Below are 21423 nucleotides of genomic sequence, written 5' to 3' on the forward strand. Positions count from 1 at the left end.
CCACTCTCAGCTTAAATAAGGTGGCTGTGTGCCGGGATGCTCTACGTGTCACGGTCCCGTGCAAGCAACACATTTTCATGCGCCAACAAATTTTCATGCACAGAACATCCACAAGAAAGCAGCCAAGACAACAAGAAAGGTACTCCTTACCCAAAACACCAACAGTCAGCCCAAAACTCCCCCCTGCAGTCACTGCTAGACAGGTGTCCAGCCTTAGCTAGATTGACAGTTTGTTACACACATGGGGCACCCCACAATAAGTAAAGGGAGGGATTCCACTTACCGGTCCAGGTGCAGGGCAACTTAGAAACTAACAGCGCAATCTTCACCCATCACCATGGGTTCTGTCGCTTGGGGGACCTTCAAGTACTGGGTACCCCTTTCATGTTTTAGGGTCCACTCCCTTGGACTTGTATAGCACCCCACAGGAATGCCTTAGCTCTGTGGTGTCCAGGATTCCACTACGCAGGGTCCAGTGCCCGGAGGTCGCATTACAGGCAAAACCTTGCAGGGTCTTTGTGTCTTTATTGCGAAGCTCGGGTACCATTTATCTAAGCCTGTTTTAAATGGAGCCGATCGGTCAGTCCCTTGATTAATTTGAGAACTGTGCTGGGACGCCAGACCTGGAGCTCGAGAGAGCTCAAACAAACTTGCCCATCCACCTTGCAGACACTGGTAAAAAACTGAAGTACTTCCTGTTTGGGAGGGTTTATAAAGGGGATCACTTTCTGTCTAAAGACCTTTGGTCTACCAGTGTCCATTCACCTGGAGATGGAGTATAACCAAGTAAGGAATAATAGCCTCACTGTGTTCTGTGATGTATGATAAAGAAAAAACAACTAGTATGTATGGTTTTCAGGGCTGAGAGTTTTGAGGTGATGCTTTAAACAAAATCTATTTTTAAGAATGTCTTCTATTGGAGTAGTTCTGTTTATGAATGAGCCAAATTTGAATACTGTTTCAAAACTGGTTACATGATTGACTGGTTACTGACTTACACGCTTATTTCCTGGGCAAGCATCGAGGTTAGATGTATAGCAGTTCACAGTTCAACATATTTTCAACCACCAGTGATTATATAACAATAAAAATAATCTTTCCCTTGGAGAATTCATAGCTAAAAGTACAACATAACAATAATACATGCAGAGAGAGGATGGCATGGGACCTCCAGCTGAGAGATCTCAACTTTGGATAATTGGAGATAAAACTGTGGTGTGTTTGACAAAGATACGCTCCAGTCAAACATGAAAAGTTTGCAAATAAACTCACTCAGGGGAAACTGCATACCTGCTAAAAGGATTTAATTTTCATCATAGCATTGATCTTGCATAGTAAGCTTCCCTGCTAGATATATTGCTGGCGGTATTCTCATTTTTGAAAGAGTCCAGAATCTTAGCCTTTGCATATGTAAACAAATCTTTTTCAGGGTTTAACCCTCTCTCAGAGCCGAATGCAGCCTCCGACAAACATGATCATGAGTGAGTGGCTGTGCAAGCAGGATCATATGATAAGAGGTTGCAGCCTGCCTAGAAGCTTAGCTTAATCTGAAGTTAACAGCTGCAACATCTCCTGCAAAGGATTAGCAGTTCAGTGTTCAACTAAATTCTGAAGACATGTATTCAGGGCTATTTTTCAGCAGGAACGTGGTGGAATTCAGTTCCGACACCTCCCGAACTGAATGTATGTAATGGAAAGAGGTGCTGGGGTGTGCTGGAGAGTCTATTGATGCTGGTTGCCGAGGGATATAGTGCTGCTGGAGGGGATCTTTTTTTGTGAAGGAAGGGGGTTTATTGTTGCTGGGGAGTTCTTATGTTGCTCGGGGGGATCTATTGTTGCTGGAGGTGGTCAATCATTGCTAGAGGGGATGTACTGTTGAGGAAGGGGTCTTTGTTGCTGGCTGCTGGAGGGTCTATTGATTCTGGCTACTGGGGAATTTATTGTTGCTGGAGGGGATCTATTTTTGCAGTGGGGGGTCTATTGTTGCTGGTGGGGGATCTTATGTTGCAGGGATCAATCATTGCTGGGAGGGATCTGCTGGCTGCCGGAGGGTATATTGATGCTGGCTGTTGGGAGTCCATTGTTGCTGGGGTGGATCTATTGTCACTGGGGTGTCCATTTTTGCTAGATCTATTTTACTGCCTTTTTTGTTATCATTAACAAATTCCATACAAAATACTTAGCACCACAAATTGATACTTGTTTCTGTATTCTCTAAAAGAGGTGGTACTGGGAGGTGGGTAAGGGGTGGAACCAAGGAACGGTGCTCGAAGGTGGGTAGGGGCGGAGTCAAGGGTGGCTTGGAAGGGAGGAGTTCCTGCACCTATTTTCTGAGAAAAAAAGCCCTGCATGTATCTATACAAACTATATTAAATTTAAGAATATATTTTAGTGCTGGGTGGAATTAACCATTAACCCCTTCCCGACCAGCCGCTGCAGTTGACGCGAGTGCCCGGCAGGCGCGATGACCGCTGGGCACCCGCGATCGCTCGTGAGAGTGAGAACCACGATCTATGTGTCTAAACACACAGATTATGGTTCTCTCAGGGGAGAGGAGACAGATCGTATGTACATACTAAGTATGAACACTGATCTCTCTCTCCTCCTAGTCAGTCCCACCCCCCCACAGTTAGAACACACACTAGGGAACACAGTTAACCCTTTGATTGCCCCTAGTGTTAACCCCTTCCCTGCCAGTGACATTTATACAGTAATCAGTGCATTTTTATAGCACTGTGTAATTGCATTTTTATCGTGGTATAATTGTCACTGGTCCCAAAAATGTGTCAAATGTGTCAAAAGTGTCCGATTTGTCTGCCGCAATATTGCAGTCCTGATAAAAATCACTGATCACTGCCATTACTAGTAAAAAAAATAAAAAGTAACACAAAATGCCATAAATCTATCCCCTATTTTGTAGACGCTATAACTTTTGCGCAAACCAATCAATATACACTTATTGCGATTTTTTTTACCAAAAATATGTAGAAGAATACATATTGGCCTAAACTAAGGATTTTTTTTTTTTTTAAAGTAAAAGATAGTGTTTTTTTTTTCAAAATTGTCGGTCTTTTGTTTATAGAACAAAAATACAAACTGCAGAGGTGTTCAAATACCACCAAAAGAAAGCTCTATTTATAGGGGGGAAAAAAAAGAACGTCAATTTTGTTTGGGTACAGCGTCACACGACTGCGCAATTGTCAGTTAAAGCGACGCAGTGCCGTATCGCAAAAAAATGGCCTGGTCATTGAACAGCCAAATCTTCCGGGGTTGAAGTGGTTAAAAAGAACCGTGTACCAAGTGCTGTCTACTTTCAGAGTGATTGACTTTTTGTTCCAGCCCAGAGACTCAGAAATAATGAAACCACTGGCTCAGGAAGACAACCAGGAAGTTAGCAATTCAAAGGGAAGTCAGAAATGTTAACGTATGTAGTAAATCCAAAGTAATTCCAGCCAAAACTGACGTTTTATATTCTTCATTGGGCAGGTGAACATAGCTAAAACTCTACTACAATCAACTTGCCAACACAGTGCTCAAGAGATGCAATACTGTTAAATGATACCAATATCCTCTCAAAGCAGAAAACACTTTAAGGACTGAAATAATAAGTTAAGAGAAGGTAATTTTTCTGGTAATGTTTCATGTTACACCCATATTTAGGGTCTGCATCCAAACACCCTCAACCCCCACCTGAATTGGGGGGGGGGGGAATACTCCCTGCCACTTCCTTTCCATTAGTTGAATTTGATGCTGCTCTGCATGGCCTCACCCACACAGCCGTGCCATCCATTCACAGAGATCTGTCACCCTGGTAGAGAGACTCAAAGTTCGCAATGGCGCACAAGGGAAGTCACCACGTTTATAATCCATTTATATTTTCTCCAGCTCGGAAACTGAGGGTCTATAAATCAGGATGGACCTGGAGCTCAAGGAATAGCCTGCAGGAGCCATGAACTACCAATTGCGGTTGCAATATTTTGCAGACTCCAATGCATAAAAAAAATAATAAATCCACATTTTGTGAATAATTAATATGTCTGCATTTATTTATTTATTTTTGCGGAGGGTGGACTTAGCCTTTAACAGCATTAAATAATTTTATTTGCTACATGTTCAGGGGCTTCTTGGCACTGTCCACTCCTCCTTCCTCTGGGTGCCACCTTAGCAAGCCAGGTGCTATGGGGTCATCCATGTGCGCATGCTCCCAATGAGGACTGTATGCATCAAATAGACACACACAGCTTAGGTAACCACGCACCAGCTCCCTCCTTTGACTGACAGCAGTGAGGGGAGTCGGGTAATTGTTTGGGAATAAGGTGCGGGGGGGGGGAGGGGGATATGTAGGAGTTGGATAAGTATTGGGGAGTTTTTTTTTACATTCATGAAAAGAAAGCATTAAACTGATACTCGAAGGTTTTAAAGTTATAAACCTTTAGTAACAGTGCCCCCCCCCCCCGCAACAGTCCCTCTCGATCCAGCGATGTGCCCGGCTGCATCCCTGCAGGGATGTGAATAGGTAGAGCTTGAATAAGTACAGACATTTTGGCAGAATACACATTTTGATAATGGAGTCCATGGTGCTATTTAGCTATTTATCTTAGAAGAGTCTTTTATTTATTTTTATTAAAAATAGGCCTCCACTTTAAGGTTAAAAAAAACAAAAACAACAAAACACTATTTTGACTTTAGAACCACTTTAAATTTCCATTCTCTGTGCTTTACTATATCACTAGCCAGACTCAAAATTTCAAGTGAATGTGATTGGCAGCTGTGAGAGATTTTTTTAGACCCGACACTTTCTTACATGAGGCTTTCTGTCTGTGAGAGATACCATGGAACCCACACTGAGTGTACCTAGAAAAAGCTTTCCTGTACTGCAGACAGGTAAGCGATATCAGTTTTCAAGTCCCAAGATTAAAGACATAATACAATGGAGCAGACTTTGCTCTGCAGCAATGAAACAAAAGAAGCCTTGAGCTGGAAGGCTGTGCACTCCGTATGCATCCCATGGCTTAATTTTCAATTCTGACTGGAGTGTAGCTTTAACAGGGAATGACTGAATTCCTGCAATCAGCTCCCAGAGCTTCTCACTCTGCTCTCTGTATGACTCATTTCTCTCTATAGACTGCAGTGTTTTCTGTAGTCATTCCTTGCTCTTCCCCCTGTATGAATTAAAAGAATCACTGCTTGCTGCAAGGCTACCAGGATGCAAGTAAAATGACAGACCAATTGAAGGACTATCAAACTGTGCAATGGGTACCAAGGGGGGCAAAATATATATTTTGCTGTAATGTTAACTGGTTGGTTTAATGCTAAAAGCTTTTCTGAGTATAATAAAAATAAGTCTTCTAAATAGAAAACCAGTCTACTAAGCATCAAGTCCTGTGAATATACTGTATATCTCACTTCTGAAAACTAAAAACCAACCTATTAAGGGTTCATCCTATGAGAATATATCTGTTCAAGAATGTTGATCACAAAGCTACTTCTTCGACCAAGTCTAAAATGAAGACTACCTATCACTAAATTTAGGAGATACAAGCAGCAAAAGTTAAAAACACAAAATCAGAAACATAGGAACATTTGAGTTTGGTCCCACAGCTTCCTGCTTTCCAGGGAAGACTTCCTATTGGTGAATGCATCTATCCATCATATTAAAATGTACCAATAAAGAGGCTTCAAGGTAGGAGCAAGTGGAGCCAAAACTCGACTTTTAAGTCAACATTTGCATTTTATTTCAGCTGGCTATATCTCTGGATCAACTGATCATTTTGTTATGAAGTTTTCACTGAAATCACCATCTGCTGATCTGTTTTTTTTTTACCCCATTATGGGTCCACTTTGATTGTTCAAATTTGGAACAGGTTAAATTTAAGAACACTTAGAAAAAAAATTATGCAAAAACAGCTTACAAGAATTAATTAACCCATCCCTGTATGGAACTTTGGGTCCTTTCACACGAATGCCCTTTTGAGGTGTTGCCTTTGACTTACAATGGAAGGTGCCCTTTTGTTGGGCTTGTACCAAAGATGCAGCATGCAGGACTTTTCAAAGCGCAGTGCACCTGCAATGTGAACAGTTACATAAGATTTAATGGGTACTAGCTTTCATGCACATTTTGGCACCCTGGAAAAGCACAGGTCTCAAACACAAAATGTATCTGAAGGAAGAACTACTCCAGTTGTGCAGGTACGTGCCATTTTGGTACTGCTACTTACAGTTGTGTTCAAAAGATTGCATACCCTGCCAGAAATCATACAAGTTTGACATGGATATAGAAAATATCACTGATCATGCCAAAAAAACTAAGCTGCATGGTCAAGTTGCCAGAAAGAAGCCTTTACTGCGCCAATGTCACATAAAACACTGATGAGGTATGTCAGGGTGTTGTTGGGCATATTGTAACCAGGCTTTTTTGTGGCGTTGGCGCAGTAAGGGCTTCTTTCTGGTGACTTGACCATGCAGCTAATTTTTGTTCAACTATCATTGTATTGTGCTCCTTAAAAACAACCACACTGTCTTTTTCCAGAGCAGTTTGTATTTCTCCTGAGGTTACCTGTTGGGTTTTCTCTGTATCCTGAACAATTCCTTGGTAGAGCAAGCTTTCTTGCTCTACCTGACCTTGGATTGGTATCAAGAGATCCCTGAATATTCCTGAATATTAATCTTAATAGGTGATTGAACAGTACTGACTGACATTTTCAAGGCTTTGGATATCTTTTTATATCCTTTTCTGTCTTTATAACATTTCATTGCCTTGATATGCAGGTCTTTTGATAGTTCTTTTCTGCTCTCCATGGCTCAGTTTCTAGCCTGCTCAGTGCATCCACATGAGAGCTAACAAACCCATTGACTATTTGTACGCAGACACTAATTGCAGTTTAAAAGGCCAGAGATGTGGGAAATGAAACTTTAATTGTCATTGTTACCTGTGTGTGTCACCTTGTGTGTCTGTAACCAAGGCCAAACATTCCATAGTACGTAAACTTTTGATCAGGGCCATTTGGTTGATTTTTGTTATCATTATGATTTAAAAAGGAACCAAAACAACTATGTGATAATAAATGACTTCATATGATCACTGTCCTTATATAAAAGAAATAAAAGAAAATTGTATGGCATGATCAGTCATATTTTCAATATCAATGAGAAAATGTCATGATTTCTGCCAGGGTATGCAAACTTTTGAGCACAACTGTATAACACGTTCTAAGTGACTTTTGCTTTGAGACTGCTTATGCGGTTGAGGACTTGATTGCAACATTTTGGCATGATTGGGAACCTTATATTGGGAATTGTGTGCTGTCACTGAGTTGGTGATGTCGAGGGACTATGTTGTGCCTAGGGCGTAGCTTCCAGCTGCTCTCTAGTACAATGAATGCTGATTTTTTTTTCTGAAATTTTAGACATTGCTGGCCTGACCTGTGAAGCCTCCTTACCAGCTAACATACTGGCAACCTCGCTTCATGCTAGCCTGCTTGAACAGCAGCCTTCATCAGCATTAGAAGAAGGATTTAACTCAAAAGGGTACAAATTGGACAAAGATATGCAAAGTTAAAGTAAGATTGCAGCCTGCCCCTCATGATACCAAGTAATATCTTGAAAATGAATTGAACAGATTGTAGATTGTGTATGTATGTGGTATGGTAAAAATCATTTGCTACAAGTCCATCTCTATAGAAAGAAAAAAAAAAAAAAATATCGACAACCTGCTCAATCAATCAATTGAATTCATATCCACTCAGGATGGTAGACTTACACTACAAAGTAGTTTGTAAATTTGAAACAAATTTGAGTAAGTTCTCAACAGGAGAAATGACCAATTTAGAAATGTGACATTGTAGAACACATGTAAAAGGCAAAGCCTGCAGGCCAAAATATGACCCACCAGGCCATTTCAGGTGGCCCTCGCACACAGGACTTTTTTTTAGCTGAAAAGTGGTGGAACTTCGTTCCTGCTACCTCTGGCTCTCACCCTCTGCTCCCCACTCACTGTCACTTGTAAACACAGAAGCCTTGCCCTACACTAAAGGTGCGGTGCTGTGTGGCACTGGGCATCATGTGGTAAGCTGCACTGCGATCCCCATCTGTGCTTGGGTGCACAGATGCTGGCCAATGATCTCCCTGCAAGCGAGAGAGAGAGAGGCGGAGCCGTCTACACTGCCAGGAGGTACTAGAGCTGGGCTGAGTAGGTGAGATGTGAAAAAGCTTTTTTTATGGGAGGGGGAGAAGGGGAAGAAGAGATGAGGGCTGTGGAGGGAGATGTGTGCAGAGGAGGGGGAGAGTGGTGCAGAGGTAAGGGCCAAGGAGGGATGGAAGTGAGATGTAGACAGCCTGTGAAAGAGAGCTGAACCCTGCACTGCTGCATGCCCCTGAACTCTGCACTATTGCGCGCCCATGAACTCTACACTGTTGCATGCCCCTGAACCCTGCACTATTGCACGCCCCTGAACCCTGCACTCTACACTGCTGCGTGCCCCTGAACCCTGCACTGTTGTGCGCCCCTGAACCCTGCACTATTGCGCGCCCCTGAACCCTGCACTCTGCACTGCTGCGTACCCCTGAACCCTGCACTGTTGTGCACCCCTGAACCCTGCACTCTGCACTGTTGCGTCCCCCTGAACCCTGCACTATTGCGTGCCCCTGAACCCTGCACTCTGCACTGCTGCGTACCCCTGAACCCTGCACTGTTGTGCACCCCTGAGCCCTGCACTCTGCACTGTTGCATGCCCCTGAACCCTGCACTATTGCGCGCCCCTGAACCCTGCACTCTACACTGTTGCATGCCCCTGAACTCTGCACTGTTGTGCGCCCCTGAACCCTGCACTGTTGCACGCCCCTGAACCCTGCACCCTGCACTGTTGCGTGCCCCTGAACCCTGCACTGTTGCACTCCCCTAAACCCTGCACTGTTGCGCACCCCTGAACCCTTCACAGTTGCACGCCCCTGAACCCTGCACCCTGCACTGTTGCGTGCCCCTGAACCCTGCACTGTTGCACTCCCCTAAACCCTGCACTGTTGCGCACCCCTGAACCCTTCACTGTTGCACGCCCCTGAACTCTGCACCCTGCACTGTTGCGTGCCCCTGAACCCTGCACTGTTGCACTCCCCTAAACCCTGCACTGTTGCGCACCCCTGAACCCTGCACTTTTGCAATTTGGCCACACCCACCATTTAATGCAGTTTGGCGGGAGGTGGGGGGGAATTGGAGCATGGTTGAGTTCCTGCTTCATTTATTCTTTTAAAAAAATAAGGAATGGAGTTTGACGCCACTGTTGTAGAACATATGGTCAGATAGCTCCTTTGGTATAATTTCAAGCAGTATTAAACCCAAAACCATAAGTGTAATATATTGCAGCTTACCAATCATTAGATGTGGCGGCTACATTAGTTTTCACCCTATGATCTGGCCAGTAACACACCTCTTGTATTAGATTGCCTTCACTCTGGATGAAGGATCCCAGGGGGCAACTTTGAACAGATGCATTGTCAGTATGGGGGAGGGAAGTGTTAGATGTATTAGCAGATTTAGATACACTAACAAATTGAAAGTGACATTTAACTAAGATATTTTAAGCAGTTACAACACTTTTTGTTCTTTTGGGACAAAGGTTTTACATGAATAAATAAAAGCTGATATCATTGTAAGCACTCCTGTCAGTGGTAAATGCTTTACCTCAACCCTGTAACTGCTACATGTGCAGGACAGTTTGCTCTGTTGAAAAACAGACTTATTCGCCAGATCATCAGGTAAAAAATGAATGGGGAAAAACCTTAAAAAAGAAAAAACGAATGCAGTCACCAGATCTAGGAAATGGTAAACTGCATATATATTGTTTGCTTTGGGGTTTATATTTGCTTTCAGTGATGTAGGTAGAGGAGTGGTTTTCACTGATCTCACTGCACAGTTACAACCGGACAAGGGAGGTGGTAATTTTGCTACATGGTCTCCTATCTGTACAGTAAGGCTTCATGGGACGTTTTTACCTCTCCTGAACGTTTTAACTTGACAGATAGTAACCAACGTTTAAAACGTCCGTTTTGCCGCGTTTACATACCATGTTTACATGCCATGTTTAGCCGTGTTTTCGTTTAGAATCTTTTTTTCTAAAAAAAAATAAATATTTTTTTTTTTTTTTTAAATGGCCAAAAACGAAAAACGCCTATAAACGAAATGCGGCTAAACGCAGGTTACCGCGTTTGGCATCTGAACTAATTTTTTTGCCTTAAAAAAAAGGCCTATAAAAGCAACTGCCTAAAAACAACAGTAAACGAATCTGTGTACATGTACACATAAGATAACATTGGATGAGTTCAGGGGCAGCTGAAAAAAGAAGCGTCCAACTGCCTCTGAACGTCCGTTTAGCAGCAGCAGTGTACATGAGGTCTAAGTCTTCAGTCATAGGGACCTGCTCCACTATCAGATCAGATGTTAGATGCGGCACAGTGGTGTAGTGGGTAGTACTCTCACCTAGCAGTAAGAAGGGTCGCTGGTTCGAATCCCAACCACGACACTACCTGCTTGCATGTTCTCCCTGTGCCTGCGTGGGTTTCCTCCGGGTACTCCGGTTTCCTCCCACACTCCAAAGACATGCTGGTAGGTTAATTGGATCCTGTCTAAATCGTCCCTAGTATATGAATGTGAGTTAGGGACCTTAGATTGTAAGCTCCTTGAGGGTAGGGACTGATGTGAATGTACAATGTATATGTAAAGCGCTGCGTAAATTGACAGCCCTATATAAGTACCTGAAATAAATAAAAATAAAAATAAAATTATTATGATTATTATTATACAGGATTTATATAGCGCCAACAGTTTGCACAGCACTTTACAACATGAGGGCAGACAGTACAGTTACAATACAATTCAATACAGGAGGAATCAGAGGGCCCTGCTCGTTGGAGCTTACAATCTGAATGCAAATAAAGACTCAGTTCAGGACTTGAATAGACAAAGTTTACATGGTGCCAACAGAGCATCCAGAGCCTGTTCTGCAGGTCCTATTCGGCCTACACTGTCAAGTTTTATTTTGACAGGGAAACTGGGGAAGAAAAGTTGAAGTATGGAAAAACACATCCAGAACGCTACACTCGGGTCAGCGCAATGTGATGTGTGACAAGCACAACAATTCTATTGAGTCTATCGGATCGGTACACTTTTTCTTACTTGGTGGTTTGGGGGGGGGGGCTTTGCAGGCCAGACTCCCCAATTGTACTTCCAAGGGATTTGGGCTTTATGCATTGCAATTGTGCTTGTAAGGCTATAAAATGAAAGCTAGAAATATTCTATGCAAATGTTTATGCTTTACAATTTCTAGCTATATTGTAAAAAAACAAAAAAAAAAAAAAACAAAAAAACACAATGCTTTTCATTACATACACTGAATCTGCTTTCTCAGCAGCCAAAGAAAATGGACAAGTACAAAGTGCTTTGGCATGTATCTAGTGCTCAAATAGAGCAGGGATCCAAGGAGAAAGAAGCCTGCCTCCGGCTCCAATCTTTTCTCATGAGGCATTTTTTTTTCTTTATTTACTGAGATTGTAAAAGCCCAGTTTACTCTTTAACTGTATGCTCTCCAAGAAGTAGAGGGACTAGAACCATTCATTTACATATTTTTTTCCCACCCAATGATTGATGCATCAGAGTTGTTCATTATATACAGAAAATTTCAAGTTACAAAGCCAAATTCATGGATCTACACTTGTTGCTTTTAAGAAAAATGCATTTCATGCATTAAAGCTGAATCCCAGATGTGGATTTTATTGCAGAGTGGCTGCCCCGCTACATAGTGACCACATGGAGTCACTCAGCATGGGCACCATTCACAACTAATCTTGTGTTGATCTCAAAATGAATGCAAAGTGTTCTCTGATTGGACAAGGTGAAGATTTTGGCATCACTGCCCCACCTCTCCACTTTATCCAGTGAATTCCTGGACCAATGTAACTATGCAACAAAATACATACCTCTGAATACAAATTTGGTTTACCTCTTCCACACTGCCTGGCCATTTCAGTATCCTGATTTTCTTTACTGCAGTTAAACCCCAATTTCAGGTATGTTTAAATACCCATTGACTGGCTCCATTAACTACTTCAATACAGGGCACTTACACCCACTTCCTGCCCAAGCCAATTTTCAGCTTTCAGCGCTGTTTAAATGACAATTGCGCGGTCATGCTACACTGTACCCAAACAGAAATTTTTATCATAGAGTTTTCTTTTGGTGGTATTTTATCACCTCTGCGTTTTTTTATTTTTTGCTAAATAAAAAAAGACCTAAAATTTTGAAAAAAAAAAAAAAGTTTTTCTTTTGTTTGTGTTATAAAATTTTGTAAATAAGCAAGTTTTCTCCTTCACTGATGGGCACTGATAAGGCGGCACTGACGGGCACTGATAAGGCAGCACCAATGAGGTGGCACTGATGAGCATTGGTAGGTGGCACTGATGGGCACTCATGGGTGGCACTGGTGGGCACTGATAGGCGACACTGATGGGCACTGAAAGGCTGCACTGATGGGTAACTTATGGGTGGCACTAGTAGGCGGCACTGCTGGGCACTGATATGCAGCACTGATGGGCACTAATATGCGGCACTGATAGATGGCATTGATAGGCATCACTGATGGCACTGCCAGGCATTGGGGATGGGCACTGGCAGCTGCCTGGGCACTGATTGGCATTTCCCTGGTGCTCTAGGGTGGCATACCTGGTGGTCCAGTGTGGTGCCAATCCCTGGTGGTCCTGGGTGGGCATCCGAGGGAGGGGCTGCGCTGATAAACAATCAGCACAGACTCCCCGTCAGGAGAGCAGCCGATCGGCTCTCCTCTACTCGCGTCTGTCAGACGCGAGTGAGGAAAAACCGATCAGGGGCTCTTCCTGTTTGCATTGTGATCAGCCATGATTGGACATGGCTGATCACGTGGTAAAGAGTCTCCATCAAATGCTCTTTACCGAGACTGGTGTAGTGGTGTGTCAGACTGAAACACCGCACCACCGATCACCGCGATGCGCGCCCCCACGGGCTCGTGAGAGCGGTCGTTCTGGAGGGCTGTCATATGACGGCCAGCCAGAACAAGAGCCACGGCGCCCAGCCGTCATTTGACGGTGGGCGGGCGGCAAGTGGTTAAAGCGACTGTATTGTCTGCTTGGTCATTTTTATCTACAGGTAAGCCTACAATAAGGCAGCACACGCGTGGTGAAGGTCCGGCATATTGTGCCAGTACGGAGTGACGTCATCCTGGCTCCGGCCACTCACAGTGCCGGAAGAAACGCTGAGGTAACATGTCAGCTCCCTCAGCGGTGACCTGTGGGAGCTTCATTCTAAGGTAAGTATTTCATGATGAACTAGTATGCACTGCATACTAGCTCATTATGCTTTTGCCTTACAGGTTTTTTTTTTTTTTTTTTTTGGGCATACAACCGCTTTAAATACAAAAATGCAGCTGCAATACACACACCCCCTCTCTGGCGCAGTCACCTCACAGACATAACGCTATGCAATCTATCCCCCTGGAACTTTTTCGGGTTGATTAATGCCCAGTGTCATCTGGGTACCCCTATGTGCATCATCAAGCAGTCCTGGGCTCACTAGAGAATGCTGCAGGGAATAGGAAGCAAATTTCATGCTCCCTGCTGGAGGAATGAGGGGAAGAAGTGGACTCAAGATGTCACATGAACAGAGTGAAGAATAGAATTGAAAAGAATAAAAAGGTATGTATCAAGGGGAAAAAAAAAAAGTTTTTGTGGTCTGGGGTGGGTAAACCAGGATTGGGAGTTGAAAGGAATGCATAGTTTTTTCAATTAAATTTTACATATATATTTTAGGAGAACTTACCTTAAATGTAAATATACTTTAGCAATATAAGGTAAATGTTTGAAATACTTGTTTTATGTTGTTTATAATTATGTATGAATTTGAGACATATTTGCTCATTATATATGCAAGGTCTGCTTATTGCTTGGCAACACTACACTGTGGTTGTGATTTAATGCACTTCGTTACAATGCAAAGCAAGGAGTTAGCCAACTTCTAGCCTCAAAGGAGCATTTCAGGAGTTTTACATCATCAGACATTTATCCTACTTATTCCTGCTTCTGGCCACCAAATTACACTGATAGCATCATTTGGAGCCTGGTGCCTAGAAACAAGAAGAGCTGATCACTGATAACTCGCAACTCGACAAATATGGCTTCCTCTGCATAGTGCTAGGGCCAAGCAAAAGAGCATAAGGCCTACTATAAGAGCTATGCTGATTTATCCTAACAAGTGTGAAGGATAAGGTTGTCCAAGTCTAGGGCCAATGTAAAAGGGACGCTATGAAGGATAAGGTTGAGTCTTGACCCACTTTAAAAAGAACCATTAACAACAAAGTGGCAACGTATGCAGCTATAGTTACCAGGCCAAACTACTCCTTTCTCTAGCACCACTGGAGCCCTCACTAACAGAGCAGGGCTTCCAGGTATGGAGTAACATGTGATTTACCCTATGTGACAGAACTCAAGTGTAGGAAGTCAATGGCTAAGCCAGAATACCACTAAGTGAGGATTCTGAAAAGTCATCCCCCTATTTAAGCTCCACCACCAGCCCGCAATGGAGTTTAGACAGGCTGGAATGCTCTAGTGGGAAGGTGGTAAGAGAGAATGGCTTTGTAAATATAAAAGCCTTGGTGGGAGGGCCTTGGTCTGGAAACACTAAGTTGGCAAGCTGCAGTATCTTTTAAGCAGTGCTGCATGGTCAGCAACCTGTATTTACTCTGAATGGACTATGAAACAGAGGCTTTACACTATTGATATCATCACTCTGCCCTCACCCCCTGTAAGCATGTTTAAACAGTGGACTGTGCAAGGCAACAGAGGTTTGATAGGTTGAAAATGCTGACTTCCCTTTTCTAGCATTAGTGTTGATGTGCATGTGTTTTCTGATAAGACAAACTCAGGTATTTAGATCTAGTAACGATATTTATTTTACTTATTACATGTACTTATATAGTGCCGTCAAATTAAAAAGGCTTTACATGTATGTATATTGCACAGTCACATCTAATCCTTTCCTCAAGGAGCTTACAATCTAAGGCCCCTAACTCACATTCATACACAATATTGCCAAAAGTATTGGGACACCTGCCTTTACACACACATGAACTTTAATGGCATCACAGTATTAGTCCGTAGGGTTCAATATTGAGTTGGTCCACCCTTTGCAGCTATAACAGCTTTAACTCTTCTGGGAAGGCTGTCCACAAGGTTTAGGAGTGTGTCTATGGGAAGGTTTGACCATTCTTCCAGAAGCGCATTTGTGAGGTCAGGTACGGATGTTGGACGAGAAGGCCTGGCTCACAGTCTGCCCTCATCCCAAGGCGTTCCATCGGGTTGAGGTGAGAACTCTGTGCAAGCCGGTCATGTTCCTCCATCCCAAACTCGCTCATCCATGTCGTTATGGACCTTGCTTTGTGCACTGGTGCACAGTCATGTTGGAACAGGAAGGGGCCATCCCCAAACTGTTCCCACAAAGTTGGGAGCATGAAATTGTCCAAAATGTCTTGGTATGCTGACATCTTAAGAGTACCCTTCACTGAAACTAAGGGGCCAAGCCTGACCCCATAATCCCCCCTCCACCAAACTTTACACATGGCACAATGCAGTCAAGCAAGTATCATTCTCCTGGCAACCGCCAAACCCAGACACCTCCATTGGATTGCCAGACAGAGAAGCCTGATTAGTCACTCCAGAAAACACATCTCCACTGATCTAGAGTCCAGTGGTGATGAGCTTTACACCACTGCATCCGATGCTTTGCATTGCACTTGGTGATGTACGGCTTGGATGGAGCTGCTCGGCCATGGAGCTATTGACTCTGTAGACAGTTGGCGACTTATGCGCACTGTGAGCTTCAGCATGTGCTGACCCCTCTCTATCATTTTACGCGGCCCACAACTTCGTGGCTAAGATGCTGTTGTTCCCAGTTGCTTCCACATTGTTATAATACCACTAACAGTTGACTGTGGAATATTTAGTAGCAAGGAAATGTCACAGATGGACTTATTGCAGAGGTGGCAACCTCCTGATAGCGACCCATTCTTTCACAAATGTTTGTAGAAGCAGTCTGCATGCCTAGGTGTCTGATTTTATACACCTGTGGCCATGGAGGTGATTGAAACATCTGAATCAAATGATTTGGAGGGGTGTCCCAATACTTTGGCAACATAGTGTACATATACTAGGGCCAATTTAGACAGGAACCAATTCACCTACTGTCATGTCTTTGGAGTATGAGAGAAAACCAGAGGAAACCCAGGCAGGCACAGGGAGAATTTGCAAACTCCATGCAGGTAGTGCCGTGGTTGGGATTCAAACTGATGACTCTAGTGCTGCCAGACGAAAGTGCTAACCACATAGCCACCATTATGCTCATGATATTTTTCAGGACCACATAACTGAATTAAATATTTTTAGATCAGCCTCAAATGTAAGCCTAAAGTTATAGGGAAAAGTATGGACATCATTTCAAAAAATGAAAAAAAAAAAAAAAAGGATTTTTTTTATAGGGACAAATGTGACCACATAAAATACATGTGAAACATTAAAAAAAAAAAAAAAAGAAAGAAAAAAAAGGGGGAAGGATGACTTTATTGAGTGTTAAATTTCATGGTTAAGTTTGGTGCAAACTACCAGGGGTGGTTACATGTTAACGGTTAATGTGACTGTAATGGTAAGTTTTGGAGCTTTTGTGAAAGGAAGGCTTTGGGATCAGGAGCAGAATAGGGTTTGCTTTATTTTTTGACTGGGTTCTTGGTGCTGAAACTCAACATAAAAACATATTAACAAATGGATAAGGACACAGGTAGCTGTGACAAAATGGCCCCATATATTCCTACAAGATTCCTAGTATTCTGGAATGCCTTCCCAAGCCTTGGGCTGCTGGTTTTTACTACTTGCATTGAGAATATATGCCGCTATAGCTCCACACTTTGGGAAGCACTGCTTAAAAGTGATTTAACCCTGCAACTTACCATGACAACTGAAAATAAATTGAGCTACAAATTCATGATCATTTTTTTCCCCTTCTAAGACAAAATCACACTGCAGACCTTTTTTTTTTTTGCTGTATAGAGTTAGAGTTTTCATGCTGAACATCATAGGAACAATATTAGGTTTAGATCCAGCGTATTCACCAGCTGACTATACCTGGAGGCAGCAAATTAAATCAGCACCTTGCATACACATTAGGGAGAGGTGACTTACTGAACAGAGCAGCAAAATACCCCAAAGCACAAATATCTCATTCCAGATGGTAATCCCACAAAAGCTCCAGACAAGTTGCGTGTGGTATAATAGCGCTAGACCCAGTGGCTTGGTGCCTGTATCTTGTTGCCAAAGCACGTTGGATGTGGATAAGATGGGACGGAGACCAATATTAAAACAAAAATGTGCAAAGATAAAGTGAATAGGAAAAAAAAGAATTATCTTTATTTCGTCAGACGCAGGCTGATATGAAAACCACAGGTAGCACACATCCACCAAGGCTGGTAATTTAAGGACTGCTTATGGTGTTGTCAGCACCAGCTAGGAAAAAAAAAAGTCATCCTGCAAAGCAGTAACGTCTTCACTTTGAATCCCCATGTCTGTGTTCAGGGTTACATTACTAATCAGGTTAGAAAAGGTCACAGAAATCAACTGTGCTCAGAGCTGTGACAAATGAGGTGTTCAGAACATATCCTAAGCTCTATGGCACAGAAGCTGCATTATGCTGAGCATCTGGAATGTGGTAACCTAATGTAAAGGTTTATTGGATTACTTCCTACACTATCTTGCATATTACAAGGCTGTGTCCTGGAAAATCCTACTTGTTAAATAGGTCCCCAGGAATCGCATGATTCCACTAATTCTATCAACAGCCATACAAAAAAGGCAATACATAGGAACACACAGACTAGTTTTTAAAGTTCACCATTCTATGTGATGTAGATAAGGACAGAACAGAATTCAGGTGATGTACACCATTAATGGGGTAATTATAGTCAACTACATATAGACATAATTACAAAAGATTAAAAAAAAAAAAAAAACACATGAGCTGTGAAAAGTTTTTATTCCTGGATGGGTTGATCCCCAAGTAAAGAACACGGTTCTAAAAATAGATATCATAAAGCTGCTTACAATGCATTGGAATTTATTTTCTAGATTAATGTGCTATATCCTGTATAATAATAGAAATCAGAAAAAATAGCATTATACAAATATACTGTTTGGATGTAAGATCTTCATGTTTCGGCTACTGCAGTGTTAAAATCCCCCAGCTTTTGAGGATGTAGAAAACACTTGTGATAGAATAGTACTAAAATTCTGTGTAAGTACAGCAACTTTGTAGCATTAAAATCAGATACTAGGGTGAAACTGTACTTTCAACTATAGGATAACATGGAAACTCTATGCACTCAGTCATTTGGTCCCAGATATAGGCTCAATGCCACAAAGGTGATGATTTTTATTTCCAACCAAATGACTATTTTACATTCATTGGAAATGAAAATAACTGTCACTTTTTTTTAAAATATGGGTTATTATCCTTGTGGGAGCTTTCCAATCAGCCCATAGCATACGAGTCCATATATACACATATCTTTTCACTTTCACTTTTTTTCTCATATAAGATCAACACCACAAGCATGATGATCTTCATTTTCAGCCATATGACTGATGTTTTACGTTTATTGGAAATAAAAAAAATAATTACTGCTTTTGCAAAGGGGGCCGTTTATACATCTTTTCAGCCAAGATTCACACACCTTTCACATACTGTAGGATTCATTTTTTGTTACATATAGGCCTAATGACACAGGAATAATCATCTTTATATTTAGCCACATAAGTGTTTTGTTTTACTGGAAATGAAAATAACTGTCACTTAAAAAAAAAAAAAAATAAAGATCCTTATCCTTGGGATACCTTTACATGAACCTATAGAAGAGGATCATTTTTACATCTTTTCATCTAAGATTCACACAACTTTCACCTAGCATTTATTGATATTCTCATATAAGCTCAATACCACAAGGATAATGATTATTATTGTCAGCCATAGGACTAATGTTTGTTTATTGGAGATAAGAGTAACTCACATTTTACAAATTAAGGATGCTTATCCTTGGGATAGCTTTTAGATGAGACTATATATCAAAGGGGTCCATTAATACCTCTGGTTCACATAACCTCAAGGTTCATATAACTTTCACCTAGGATTCACTTCATAGAAGTTCAATGCCATATAGATAATGATCTTTATTTTCAGCCACAGGACAGTTTTACATTTTTTTTTTTAGGGATGAAATAACTCATTTAAAAGGATCATTTAAGGATCCTTATATTGGGACAGCTTTTAGATGAGCCTATAACATAGGAGTCAATGTATACCTATGTTCAGTCAAGGTCCACATGACTAAGGATTCACTTAATAGAAGTTTAATGCCAAATAGATAATGATCTTTATTTTTCAGCTACATGATGACAGTTTTACATTTATTAGGGATAACAATAACTCATAAAAATAAAAATAAAAGAAATAGGGATCCTTATCCATGGGATAGCTTTTAGATGAGTCTATAGCATATACCTCTGTTCCATCAAGGTTCATATAACTTTCACCTAGAATAATGGATAATCTTTAATGTTCGGCCATATAGTTTTTACATTTATTGGGGACGAAAATGACTCACTTGTTAAAATAAAAAATAAGGATCCTTATGGTTGGGAAAGCTTTTAAACAAGCCTATAGCATAGGGGTCAATGTATACCTCTGTTCAGTCAGGGTTCCCATAACTTTCACCTAGGATTCACTGCATAGAAGTTCAATAAGACATAGATATTGATCTTTATTTTCAGCCATAGGACAGTTTTACATATACTGGGGAGGAAAAGAACTCACTTGTTTAAAAATAAGGATCCTTATGGTTGGGAAAGCTATACAAGCCCAAAGCACAGGGGTCCATTTATACCTCTGTTCACCTAGGTAACATACATTTTCCCATTAAACCCCATCTGTGAAAGTTGGGTGAACCTTACATGAAAAAAACATTTGTATATGGACCCCCAGGCATGTCCTAGAAACATTCTGCCCACCTATACTTTAGCCAACATGAATGAAGACATTCATAAAGCTAACACACCAGGATCGTATGCTTTGTACTATTAACCTTGATGATAAAGCAGCTGCAAGGGGCACTAGGAGTAGAGTGCAGGTGATGATGATGGAGAGTGATGAGCAGGGAGAAGCTATTGTCGGGTGTATTGCGGTATATTGCTGTGTGCAGTGCTGGGCTTTCGCTCCCCCCCAGAGCACCTGTCACCGGCAAGCCGCGATCACTGCAGTGTGGAGGGTGGAGGGGGGGTCTCTCCCGGTAACAGAAGAGCTTGTACTTACTTGTACAGGGTGACAGCCCGGCGTTGTCCCTTTCAGCCGGGGAGATGAGGTCCTGTGAAGTCCGATCCTCCGGCCCCTCCATGCTGAGTGCTGTCAGCTCCTCCTGTGACTGTCAGAGATCGGCGGCTGGCTGCAGAAGAAGGGAGCACACACCTATAGAGGGAAGGGGTAGGTAGCAGAGAGCAGCAGTGACGCCGCCGTGCCTAATGCACACCATTCTCCATGGATCGCTCCTGTGTCAGCGCACACCGAGCACACCTCTCCGACATCGATCCCCCCCTGTTGCTTCTCGATCAGCCTGCTGCAAGCTTCCTCCCCCTCCCAGAAACGAATGCCTGGGAAACTAGGTGGCGGAATGATCAAACCGACCTGATAAATCCCAAACTTTCGATGTGGCAGCAGTCAGTGAGGTTACCCAGGGATGGTCTCTATTGGTGTGACCCGGGGGTGGTCTCTATTGGTGTGACCCAAGGGTGGTCTCTATTGGTGTGACCCAAGGGTGGTCTCTATTGGTGTGACCCAAGGGTGGTCTCTATTGGTGTGACCCAAGGGTGGTCTCTATTGGTGTGACCCAAGGGTGGTCTCTATTGGCGTGACCCAGGGGTGGTCTCTATTGGCGTGACCCAGGGGTGGTCTCTATTGGCGTGACCCAGGGGTGGTCTCTATTGGCGTGACCCAGGGGTGGTGTCTATTGGCGTGACCCAGGGGTGGTGTCTATTGGCGTGACCCAGGGGTGGTGTCTATTGGCGTGACCCAGGGGTGGTGTCTATTGGCGTGACCCAGGGGTGGTGTCTATTGGCGTGACCCAGGGGTGGTGTCTATTGGCGTGACCCAGGGGTGGTGTCTATTGGCGTGACCCAGGGGTGGTGTCTATTGGCGTGACCCAGGGGTGGTCTCTATTGGTGTGACCCAGGGATGGTCTATGGCAGGGGTCTCCCAAGCTTTCTAAACAAAGGGCCGGTTTACTGTCCTTCAGACTTTAGGAGGGCTGGACTGTTTCCAGC

At 42.8% G+C, this 21423-nt stretch overlaps 1 protein-coding gene across 5 annotated transcripts in view; it reads right to left on the reverse strand.

Annotated features, from left to right (window-relative positions):
* The window catches only part of INPP4B (inositol polyphosphate-4-phosphatase type II B), a 936630-nt gene extending 915919 nt beyond the window's left edge, over window positions 1-20711 (reverse strand). For 2 of the 5 annotated variants that reach the window (XM_073604305.1, XM_073604278.1), the window contains exon 1: window positions 20420-20711. In XM_073604305.1, the coding sequence (XP_073460406.1) occupies window positions 20420-20501 (82 nt within the window). In that variant the 5' untranslated portion in view covers window positions 20502-20711. The remainder of the gene's footprint in view (window positions 1-20419) is intronic. The other 3 variants (XM_073604287.1, XM_073604295.1, XM_073604268.1) reach the window with 3 other exon arrangements.
* Window positions 20712-21423: the final 712 nt, after the last annotated feature.

This window comes from Aquarana catesbeiana, linkage group LG01, assembly GCF_042186555.1.
Source record: "Aquarana catesbeiana isolate 2022-GZ linkage group LG01, ASM4218655v1, whole genome shotgun sequence".
NCBI lineage: Eukaryota > Metazoa > Chordata > Amphibia > Anura > Ranidae > Aquarana > Aquarana catesbeiana.